Source organism: Colletotrichum orchidophilum (assembly GCF_001831195.1).
Source record: "Colletotrichum orchidophilum strain IMI 309357 chromosome Unknown Scaffold_230.1, whole genome shotgun sequence".
NCBI lineage: Eukaryota > Fungi > Ascomycota > Sordariomycetes > Glomerellales > Glomerellaceae > Colletotrichum > Colletotrichum orchidophilum.
Genome location: NW_019173186.1, coordinates 1 through 11,638, shown reverse-complemented (window position 1 = coordinate 11,638; position 11,638 = coordinate 1). Strand labels below are relative to the sequence as shown.

General features: G+C 54.9%; 2 protein-coding genes across 2 annotated transcripts; both read right to left on the bottom strand.

Annotated features, from left to right (window-relative positions):
* Window positions 1–1,269: 1,269 nt before the first annotated feature.
* Window positions 1,270–5,107, bottom strand: CORC01_14011 (uncharacterized protein; the record flags this gene model as incomplete). The annotated part of the gene is made up of 3 exons (XM_022625624.1): window positions 1,270–3,936; window positions 3,990–4,990; window positions 5,077–5,107. The coding sequence occupies 3 exons, from the start codon at window positions 5,105–5,107 to the stop codon at window positions 1,270–1,272; spliced, it is 3,699 nt and encodes a 1,232-aa protein (XP_022467858.1).
* Window positions 5,108–6,859: 1,752 nt separating this feature from the next.
* CORC01_14010 (PH domain-containing protein) lies at window positions 6,860–11,486 on the bottom strand (the record flags this gene model as incomplete). The annotated part of the gene is made up of 3 exons (XM_022625623.1): window positions 6,860–10,579; window positions 10,692–10,849; window positions 10,970–11,486. The coding sequence occupies 3 exons, from the start codon at window positions 11,484–11,486 to the stop codon at window positions 6,860–6,862; spliced, it is 4,395 nt and encodes a 1,464-aa protein (XP_022467857.1).
* Between the last annotated feature and the right edge of the window lie 152 nt (window positions 11,487–11,638).

Sequence of the window (11,638 nt, the reverse complement as noted above, 5' to 3'; positions counted from 1 at the left end):
TTTTCTACGTATTATTTTTCTTGCTGGTTACTCCCCCTTTTCCTTGACTACATAACACCATTATCCCTTTTCCCTACCCAACGACAATAGCCGCCAATTCCATCGCCCCTTTCCTTGCGTTCTCCCTCCTTCACGAACGCCTTTCCGACAGCTTTTCTCAGCAAAGCTGTTTACTACGAAGCATGGGAGATGACGCCTTTGCCCATTCGTTGTTGCACGCGAGACTCTATCGCCATTCAACAGCATCTCCGAGACTTTCAGACACCATGGAGTGGCTTTTGCAACAGCCGAGAACCACATAACGCAGCTTGCAGAGACTTGGTTTGGGAATACTGTTACTTGGAGAAGCATTCATCCCCATCTGGATGGTGGTTCCTACCTCATGCCTGCGACCTTCGGCAATGCTGACGTTGGGTTTGGGAATCATCAATTAGTTGGATCATGCTCTTGACTCTTTCTGGAGGGTTGGGAGGTTTTCTGAAGTCGTGGGCGAGGATCGGCTAACTCGTGTCTATTTTTTTAAAAAAAAGAAGAAGAAGAAGAAGAAGAAGAAGAAGAAGAAGAAGAAGAAGAAGAAGAAGAAGAAGAAGAAGAAGAGACGAAGAAGCCAAGAAGAAGATTATGAGATTGTCAACCTGTACTTAGTTAGTAGCACAATCAAAAATGCAAAGAAAATGCCATAAATGGACCGTACCCCAAATTGGAAACATCTCGAACTGGTAGTGCAATGTTATGAAAGTCTTATATCACGGACACCTAAAAGGCCAAAGGGCCCCGAGGGGGAACAAGAGCCTGTGAAGTTCTTGGTAATGATAATGTATTATGTTTCTTCATGAGTTCTTTCTTCATAGTTCATCTACTCTACCCGCTTCCCTTTATCGGCTTCTTTTGTCAACCAACAACCAGCTCCGCCGCCGCCGCCGCCGCCGCCGCCGCCATGAAATCCAATGATCAACCGAAAGCTGGCGCTGGCCGCTGCCACGCTCTAATCGCGGCTTGTCTTGATGCATCCATCTAAGCAGGTAGCAAACGTGCGCTGGTTTGTAAATGCCCCAAAATTCGCTCTCGCAGTCGCACAGAAACAGGAGACAGACGGGCCTTTACCAAATAACGCTGTCTATAACCCACTCATCATCATTCCTCATCACCTCCGCTCTCGTGACTGGACGCTGGCGTGGACTCGAACTCGTCCTCTCCCACGTCGACCATCAAGTCCGAAGGCGTCTGCTGGGCTCCATCCCCCGGAATGCCTTCATTATCAGAAGCCTCCTAATTCTTCGGACTGCTGCTCCCCTGTTCTCCCAACGGCGACGGCATCCCGCCGCCGCCAGGCGTCTGGCCCCGAAGCACAGTAGCAGCCGGCGCGCTCGCGGGACTCCCCCGTCTCGCAGCGTGGTTCCTCAGCGCGATGAACCTCAGCGCCTCGAGCCTCTTGTCCTCGAACACACGGCTGCGTTCCCGCTCCTTCTCAATGTTCTGATTGCGCTCTACGAGCTCCCTGTCGACCTCGGCAATTTTGGCCTCCTTCTCCGCCGTTGTCTTGAGCTTCCTCTCGTACCGCCCGCAGACCTCGTCTACCCTGCGCGCGGCCGACGAGGGCACGAGCTTGGGCGGCGCGTCGGTAGGTCGCCGACGGGCCGAGTCGCCGTAGAAGCAGCGGAAGGTGACTTTGGTCTGGCTCGTTGTGTCGGCGGTCGTGCCCCAGATGACAATCTCGTCGCCGTCATAGAGCTGAACCCAGTTCTTGGACGGGCTGGCCGGGTTCTTGCAGTCGTGGGACAAGAGCTCGCCGCCGTTGAGCAGGACGCCGTTTGTCGCCTTTGTGGACAGGTAAAAGGCGAATCCTTTGCCATCGGGATTCTTGTCCCAAGGATGCTTGGTCACGTCTTTGCAGGGATCGTGGCCGTCTTTCCATAGCAAGATTTTGAGGGCGTACTTGGGTACTCGAATCTCCGTCTTCTGATCATAAATCGACGTATTGGTTGGCCCACGTCCCCATGACAGCAGTGAATTGGTCATGGGGACTGAAAGGCCAGAGACTACTGACCCAGGGGCGGATTCCAATACCGCAACAGCACGTTTCGGTTCGTCCTCAGAGACAGGCACTACTATCTTCTGTGTATCTGGTGGGAGGGTATCTGGTAATGAATCTTCTTCGGGCGGCGGCGCTGTAGGAGGAATATCCCATTCTGCACCCTCTAGCACTTTTCTGTCGTCTCGTTTTAGTAGAGTTCGATTCGTATCGTCAACGGTAGGTTGTTCTTGGGTGTGCATGGCAGGGACACCATTGTTTGGCGGGAAGTACTTGAAAGCCAACTCCCATAATGCAGTCTTTCCTGGCCCAAACTCCTCCCCCCGGCTTTGAGCAGCCTTCTTGAACATTTCGTACTGGAGTTGCGTCATCTCGGGGTAGCGAAGATGCCACGTTTCGAGATTGTTTTTCCAAAAGTTCATTTTGTTGAATGGTCCGTCTATCTGGCGTCCGGACTCTAGCCTCTTGATCTGCGGTACTGAAGCGAGCAGGTTGTACTCCTCCATCTGCTCCTCCGCCAGCGCATCGAGGTTGCCTTCCGATTTCAGGCGCTTGAAGATTGGCTTTTCTCGCGGCCGTGGTTCGAATTCGTCGCTCGTATCGAACGATGGCGGCTTTCTTTTGCTGGCGGTATAGAATGTCCCGTTGTTTTGAGAGACAGCCGCGGATTTCATCTGTATGTCACTATCGAAATCGGTTGCCCCCAAACTTTGAGACGCAACGTTTTCAACCAGACTTCGAAGTTGATCCGCAGATTGGTCATTAGCCGACGAGATGGATAGTCTGGCTCCGCCGCTGCTCCGTGATTTCTTGCCAATAATTGTCGAAACGTCACCAGAGTCGCAGCTGTCCAGTATTTCCGTTTCTACGCTCTCGTTACCGAGAACGCCCGAGTCGGCTACAGGCAGATTCAGTCGCTCCGCCGGTATCGCCCCCTTGCTTCCGACGGCAGACATGTTTACTTCTCCGAACAGTCTCAGTCCAGCACCCTGTCCTCGAGGACCAAATGTGCCGTTCTCTTTTTCTGAGTCCTCCTCGATGAAATCATTGACAATATCATCATCCACCTCGTCCTCCAATGGCAGTTCTGTATCAGCAAGATACCGTGACCGCCCTTCTTCCAGACTGAGTTGGGACGCATTGACCTGCAGCTCCTCGTCTTCATCAGTAATTTCGTCGAACGACTGGTCGCCATTCGATATCGGTTTTAGTCTGTGGGGTCCTAGCCATGGATATGACTGGAGATCGCGGACAGGCGCGCGGCATTCTGGCCGTTTTTCAAGCATGTAGCATAGAAACTCGATACCTTGTCTCGAGATGTCCTGCCGTACCAAAGGGACAGTGTTCAGGGGCACCGTCATGATCGTGTGCAGTAGCTCCGAGTAACTGACGCCGTTGTTAACGGGATACGGGGGCCTACCCGTAAGCGCGTAGAAGAGCACGCCGCCAAGCGACCATACATCAACCGCGTGGTCGTATCGTTGTCCAACCGCCGCGCGCTTAGCTCTATTACGAGGGTGTCTACGGCCGTCGTCGCCGTACTCGGCATACTCGGAGTATACTTCGGGCGCACAATACAGTAGCGTACCACAAAATGTTCGGAGGAAGGTTTGTTCATTGTCCACCATCTTGGAGAGGCCAAAGTCGGTCAGCTTTACCTCAAAAGGGGCCAGCGATTGGATGAGGATATTGTCAGGCTTGACATCTCGATGCGTAATGTGGTTCTCGTGCAGATGCGCCAAAGCACTCAGCAGCTGGGCTGCCATTTGCTTGACGCTAATCTCTTGCAAAGGGCCTCGGCCGCTGATGAGTTTTCCCAAGTCACCACCTCCGACATACTCCATGATGATGATGAAGAGCCGATTGTCCCAATCGAAGTGCTCTATATACCGTACAATGTTCGGCTAATTCGAGTCAGGAATTGTTCATACACGAAATGGGCCGATGTATTACTTACATGCTGGACCCTCTGCATGATTTTCATCTCGTTTTCCACCTTTTGATCCAGGACACCATTTTTGATGAACCGTCGCTTCTCCAATTCCTTGGCAGCGTAAGGAACACCGTCGAACTTGGACGTGACCTTGTACACAACCGCAAAGGCACCCTTGCCGATCTGGCCGACACGGTTATACTTCCCGGACCCATCCCAGTCTCTCGGAAAACGGTCGGCGTTATCTTGTGTGGTACTGGACGGCAGCGCTACCCGCCGTGTAGTGGCCGTCTGCGGTCTCCTAGGAGCAGAGAACAAGTCAACGTGACCACCTGGGCCCGGCAACAATGTCTCGTTGACATTCGACACGCGAAGGCCCTCCATTCTCGCAAAATATCGCTGGAGTTTTGTGTTGTACGCCATTTCATAATCGCCCACTCGCTTCGGCATCCTAACCAGAAACTCCAGGTCATGCGCCTCGTTATGCATCAACACCTTGATCTTGGAGGCCTGACTTAGGACCCTCTTTGTGTCACACTTTTCGTTGGGATTCTTCGGCTTCGAGCGCAGCAGTGTCTGGTCGACAAAGGTCCCGTTGGTGGACTTGTCTTCGAGCATGACCACGCCGTATTCGTTAACATAGATGCGAAAGTGAACGTTACTGAGGCGCTTCATGGGGTCTTTGGCGAAGCTGATGTCGCACCTCCCCACGTTCCTGCCAAACGTGAAGCCCTGAAGGGGGTCCTTGGTCTCGGCCGACAGCCTCAGAATGATGGCATGTTCGATATTGGGCGGTGTCAGCTGGAATTGATCGGCCGTGTCCTCCCGCTCGTAGTCCGGCTCAACCGCATCCGCCTCCGCCCTACCAACGACATGAGGTGAGTGGTCTTTGGCTATGCGATGTACTTCGGCCTTTGCAAACGTTGTATGGGGGTAGAGGAGGCAGATGATGTCGGAAATGTCCTCGTCGGAGAAGCCCGAGTTCTGCTTGCCTATGCGGCGCGGATCAAGGACATTCTGGGTAGCTAGGTGGCGGAGAGGAGCCAAGGGTCAGCGTTCTGGTCCACAGCGACGTTATGCTTGGAGCCCAAGATGGGACGAAAGGGTATACCTTGGGTGGGCTGCGACCCATCACCCTCCATTGGGACCACTGGAGAGGGTAGAAGCTGGTCAAGCTCGTCTAGGCTGCCGTCGTCGACTGCGGGCTGGGGTTGACGGACGGCCGGCTCTCAAGGGGCTTCGTTCGAGATGCGCAGCCGGGGTAGATGGTTTCGCAGCCAAAAAGGAGAAGCTGGCAATGCATTTACTGAAGGTGGGCAAATGGAACGGTATCGACGCTGCCCTTGGAGAATGGTGTTGATGTTGAAGGATGTCGAATATATCAGTACTTTTTGCGCCGTAGGCTTCAAGGGGGAAAGCGTGGAATCGATGGTTCGTAGGGGCGCCTGGGTTCTCGTTTCTCGTTTCTCGTTTCTCGATGTCCGATGGAGGGGGGCTGGTGGTTGAGTTATATGTTCGTCGTGGATGTGCGCGTCGTTCGCCAGAAACTTTGGAAATCCGGGGAAGGCGACCCTAAAAAAAGGCCAAAGTTCCTTGGTGCGCTGTAATCGATAGTGCGATGGGTGAGGTGGAGGGGGTTGCTGTATGCAAAGTCGATCCCTGGTCACCCAGCAACGTCGTATCTTTATAAATCAAGGATGCGAGGACGTCATGACCAGCCCAACCAGGTACACACAGGGGGGGGCAGCAGAGTGGCTGGGAGAGCCAGTGAATCACGAAGCCTAACAGTAATGAAATGTGGGAATGGGTTGGAAAGAAGGTAAGAATAAGTGTCCATTTAGGCAGCGCGTGGTGCTTCCGGGAGCGCGTTCAAGGTCAGATGATGCGGCGTGGGCGTGGGCGTGGGCGTGGACTCGGCCTCGAGAGCAAAATGTCTCTGATTTTTGAAAGATGCGACGGGGCACTGGTTGGGGACCAATGTGAGGGCGCGGAGGGGTCTTTGTCGTCCTGTATATCCAGTGGCCACGAGGCAGCCTGAGCACCCGCTGCCGCCGTCAGCCAGTCGTTGCTTAGCTACTTACCCTGCAGTGTCCACTAAAAAGTCTACTCCGATTTACACGGCACCAAGACGCGCCAAAAGACGTGACAGTGAGGACGCGGCGACGTGACGGCTGAGGGATCCTGGACCATTTCAAGTGGCGATATATTAGACTAGGTACAAGCTTGAGCCTCGGGCAGTTGCGTTTAGTTGCCGGTGACCGCAGCTCTGTCCTAGCGACCTTCATGTACCCAAACGACGCCCGAATGTCTCTGGCCGACAAATTCCAAGTTACACCCCACAGGTGAATCGAAGCGTTCGTACGGAGTAGTAGCCATCGCTATCACCGACTTCACATGTCTGCCTAACAAGGGACGGACTTGCCTCGCCGATCCGGGCCTGAATGTGCCCGTGCGCAGGCCCCAATACTTGAATCTCAGTCTCTCATAGTCATTGTCGACAAATTAGGACCTCCGAGTCAGGCGCCAGGCAACGCCAGGAACATCTCTAGAACCTCTTGTTTCAATGCTAATATTTTCTCATCATTTGTGTTCGGCCGTCTCTAGTCGTCAATGTCCACGGTCGGCCATGCTATTATCTAGACTCTACTCAACAAAAGAAATCCCAGATGATTGTCCTGTCTAGGACCCAGTACTACAACCAACTTTCCTGTGGTTGTATGGAGTTCTCTCCCAAACGCCTTCCATGTGGCCGCCCCAGATGATGGTATACTCTTTCCAAGACTAGGGCACATCGCCCGGTCTGCTGTATCAACTTAATCAATAAAAACCGTACTTCTCCTTCCTCTCTCTCTCTCTCTTCTTTCTTGATTTCGTGCCCTTCGTCATCCACCCGTCTAAAAAGCCTGTCCCTGATACGGTGCCGGGTAAGCTTGTCCCCGTCCACCCTGACGAGGACCCGGGGAGTAGGGTCCTTGTTGCTGCTGTGGTTGTTGCATGAGTCTGGGATCCATCATTTGAGGTCCGGGCGATTGGCGACCCTGGCGCATTACCATCGGGTTGGCATAAGCGCCTCCCTGGCCGTATCCGCCTCCTTGGCCAAAATTGTTGGCCGCGCCACCGTAAGTACTGGCTGCGCCGCCGTAGTTGCTCGCGGGACTGTAGCTGCTACCCTGAGCGTAGCCAAAGTTCTGCGCAGGCCCGGCTCCGTATCCATTCGGCTGTACCCGCAACTGACCCATTTGACCCATTTGACCCATTTGACCCATCTGTCCCATCTGGCTCATTTGGCCAAGGGACATGTTGCTCTGAGTGTACATGCCCTGGGGAGACACGGGCTGTTGCTGCTGTGCGTACATCTGTTGCTGTTGGTAGACCTGCTGTTGCTGCTGGCGTTGAAGCTGCTGCTGGTAGACCATGGCCTGCTGCTGCTGGCGCTGGTTGATGGCTTGCTGCACCGCTTGCGTATTCATACCCTGCTTGGCACGTTGTCTTTCCTGCTCACGAGCTTGGATCGCACCGACCAAGCCAGCTCCTTGCTGATTCTGATTGGCGTTGCGGTTGGCAGCCATCGTAATGAGCGGCGAGCCCGTCATGCGCGCTACATGCTCCTGTTCGCGCGCCGACAGGTGGGATGAGACCTCACCACTACTGGTCATATCGAGAACGGCGTTGGCGCCGCGAGAGCCGGGACGCTGCAAAAGATCTGCCGAGCTGCTGCGCGAGTGACGCGCGAGCATCTCCTGGGAGCCACTTCGGGTCATTGCAGGAGTCGGGGTCATGGATCGCATAGTAAGGATATTGCCAGAAGGCGTTCTGTTGTGGGCGTACATGGGAGTGGGCGGCTGGGCCGCACGCTGTTGAACGAACTGCTCTGCGCTCATGCCTGGACCGCTTGGCACAGCGGCAGCGCCCGGTTGCCACGCAACCTTCCTGACCGTATCCTCAGATTCTTGTCGGTTATGGCTGGGGTCGTTGGCGGTGGGAGGCTTCATCGCCGCCGGAGAGAAAGGTCGCTGAGGTCCGGGCATGGCCTGATAGGTCATGGGCGTGGGTGTCTTGTTTCTTGCAGGCTGATTGGCTCCGTAATTGATGGTAGGCCCAAAGTTGACATCAGGAATGCTAGGCTCCCCATTATCGGATTCAGCACCGCCCACAGTCCTCAAAACGCCGGCTCTGGGCCGCTCGAAAGACTTTTGAGAACGCTGTGTCTCGCTAGACTTGCGACTGGCATAATCAGGGCTTGCGGTCGACGATGCGTCGTCGTAGTAGCTGGCATCGCTTCTCTGTGTCTGCGGTCTGTGGATCGGTTGGTCGGGTACCGGTGTCCGCTGTCTGGGGTCGCGGGGCTGAATTTGCTGAAAGCCCGCCTGGTCGATAATATTGTTACCCCAGCTGCCACCGCTGGATGCCGAGACGGGCGTCTGCACTTGTGGGCTTCTCAGGCTGTCCGATCGAACCGGCAGCGGCTTGCGGTGAATGGCGCCGTTTGTATCGATTCCAGGGAGCGGAACACCACGGCCATGAGCGTGAGGGTCACTACCATGCGGAGGTGGCGGCGGTCCCATGGCCTGTGAGTTCATGCCGCGATTTCGCATTTCCGGAGTAGGCACTCGGCCAGATCCACCCAAGGGAGGAGTTCTAGTACCATCAGGCCGCGAGAAGTTGCTAAATGACGGCTGGGGACGGACCTGAGAAAGATGCCCCTCAACTGGGTTTCTCATCTGCTGAAGCCCTTCCATGTGTTCGGGCGAAGGAAGGGGTCTCGAGTCTTGGGGGCCGCGGGCCTGAGGGTTAGGAGGCAAGGGACCCTGGGGATGAGGGCTAGGGGGACCGAACGACTGCTGGGCAAGGGGCGATCGGGAACGCTTCTGGTTCATGGGCGGAATAGGGGGCGGGAGACCACCAGAGGGAGGAGGGGTTGGGTTAGGGGTCAGAGCTTCACGAGACAAAGTATCGTTAGCAGTGCCTCCTACGTGTTGGTCGGGATAAGCTTGAGGATGTACCAAAGGACCAGATGGCGCACCATCCTCCCCACTCCGCCGCTCAGAGGACGCATCGGATGGGCTATCGGGTGGGATCACAAATCCTCCTGCCTTTGTCAACTGGGACAGGGTAGTGTTTGACAGACGAGTAGTAGCCCTGCGGAGATCTGGAGAGTGAAAAGGCTTGCCTGCAGGCTTGGAGTTAGGACCGTAATTGAAAGCTGGAGGCGCAGCGACAGGCTCTGGCGATTCCATCTTGCGCACAGTTCCCTCAATCTCTCGAACCGGTGTGCTCCGGGCAACATCTTCTTCCGAGCTCTGAGTTCCTGAACGAAGAATGCCTCTTGCAGGTGCTGGGCCTTGTGCTGCTGGAGAGGGTCCTCTGACTGGCGAGGGTGCAGGTGAGTTGTTGCTAGAGTTGTATGAGCTGTCGTATCCATGGTCCTCAGGAGGCTGGGGTGTGTGGCCAAGCAGGTGAGGATCTGAAGAGTTGCGTGCATGGTTGGCCTTGTTCATGATACCGGCCAATGCAGGAGGTGCACGAGAAGTCGTGACAGGCGTACTCTCTGAGCGGTTTGGCGTGCCGAGCGACATGGACCGAGATGACCGATTTGAAATGGCATCAGCTGCAAAGCCTACTCTAGGCTTGGCTGGCACAGGGCTGGAGGTGCCATTGCCGAAGCTGAGACGGTTGCTCTTCTTGCTTCCACTTCTTTGACGCATGCCTTGGCTCTCATCCACTGCATTCATTCGCTTACCAGTGAGCTCCTTGAGCTTCTTTCTCCACTCACGCTCTGACCAGCCTGAGCTGCCTTCTTCCAAGATCAGTCCAGAAACGTCGAGGATCTCGAGGTAACCATATCTGCGGTGCTTTGGCATAGCGAACATCAGCGACCTCGGGTCTAAAACGCTAGCCACGAGTCTACCAGGGCGTCCGTAGAGGCAGAAGGTGTCCCAGGTTGGGAAGAGGAAGCGCAGCAGCATTTCGAAGCCGCTCACAGCAGGGTGAGTCTCCGGCATGATGAAAACGAAACCCTCGGTGGACGATGGCGGGTCGGAGTGTATGGTGATGTTGCCCTCAATCTTGAGGAGGGTGGAGGCATCGATCAGCGACTTTGCCTGCGGATAGATGGCATACGACGAGTAGGCATCGGTAATTGTGGCGATCGGGCGGGCCTTCTTTTGCTTCTTGCCGTCCTTCTTGGTGTCGTAGAACTTAATGTCTCCCTTGAGAATGGGCATCGACCGATCATAGGGTGACTTCTTCCGCATCACCTTCTGAGCCTTTGCATACTCCTTCTCGTCAGGCGGGGAAATGACACACCAGCACCGTCTCCAAGGCACTCCTGCGCCGAATCGCACACGCACCCATTCCTCGGTCTTGAACTTGGATCTATCCATAATGAGGTTAATGTTGTTGAGAGACTTGCCCTTGCCGGCGATCAAGGCACCCGTGTAAGCCTCCTGCAGCGTTGAGTGCTCGTACATGGCGAGCCTGATGCCAGCAGTCCATTGTATTAATGAGTGATGGGAGTTGAAGTGCAGCAGATAACGGTTTCTGCCGGCAGTTGAAACGCTGAGGATATTCTGCAGCGGCTGTTCGTCATTCGATCGTGTTGGTAGAGAGTCAATCTATACGCCAAGGGCAGGTTTAATTAGCACTCGAGTCCCCGCACCATCGCGCCTGCCAATCTTGCCAAATTTCGCAAATCCGGCTGGGCACGACAATCGGGGCTTGACGTACCATCTTAATCGAAGCATCCGTCAAGTTGATGAACTTTGGGAGGATCTCGCCGTCCTCGCCAGCGGCGTCGAGCTCTGCCGCATCCCATAGCGACAGGACGGTTCCGACAAGCTGAGCGAAGCACTCGGTCCAGGTGCGGTCGGCATTGGGCTTGCCCTCTGTGGATTTAATCTGGTCAGAGATCGGTCCGAGTGTAAGGCGCGTCACCTGCTAGCTGCAGACGCAAAGGCAAAATAGAATAGAAATGAAGCCAAAACTCAATAAACAAATAAACTCACGGGTGTTTTGATCATCCAACTTCAAAAAATAGCCTTCCTGATACAGCTTGTTTGCATGGCTGTTGAGAAAAGTGAAAATGGGCTGAAGCTCGGGAATGGTATCTTCGTTGATATCCATGAGGGGCGGCTGGTATGGCATTATCATCGAAAGTGGGCGGGAGGAGCTGCGTTGACGGCCGGAGACGGCTCTGGGGCTATTTACGGGCGAGCTGTTGGCAGTTCCGTTGGCGGGCGATGACGCATATTCGGAGGGTGGACGCGCGGGCGAAGTAGGGGTTGCGGGGCGCTGGCCAAAACTGGCGGGCGGATCTGGGGAGGGCTCTGTCTTTTGAGGTTGTGATTGTGTTGGTGGTGGCTGCGACTTGAGGTTGTATGGAGGAAAAGGTGTTGCCGCGTCGGGGGGAGGCGACGAAGTTGGAGTTGGCTGATTTGTCTTGCTGCCGTCCCTCGAGGTGGCAGAAAATTGGGACATGAATGACAGGACTGTTGTGCCCACGGAAGCGGATTTGGTCAGCATGATGCGCGCGTCCCATGGTTGTCCTTCGAGGAATGACACCAGCGCGTCAGAGAGCTTGGTTGATGAGGGTGAAAAGGCGAATCGGAAGTCAATGAACCAGAATTGTTTGTTAAAGTCCTCGTCGGCGATTGTCAGGTCCACTTCGAACTCGC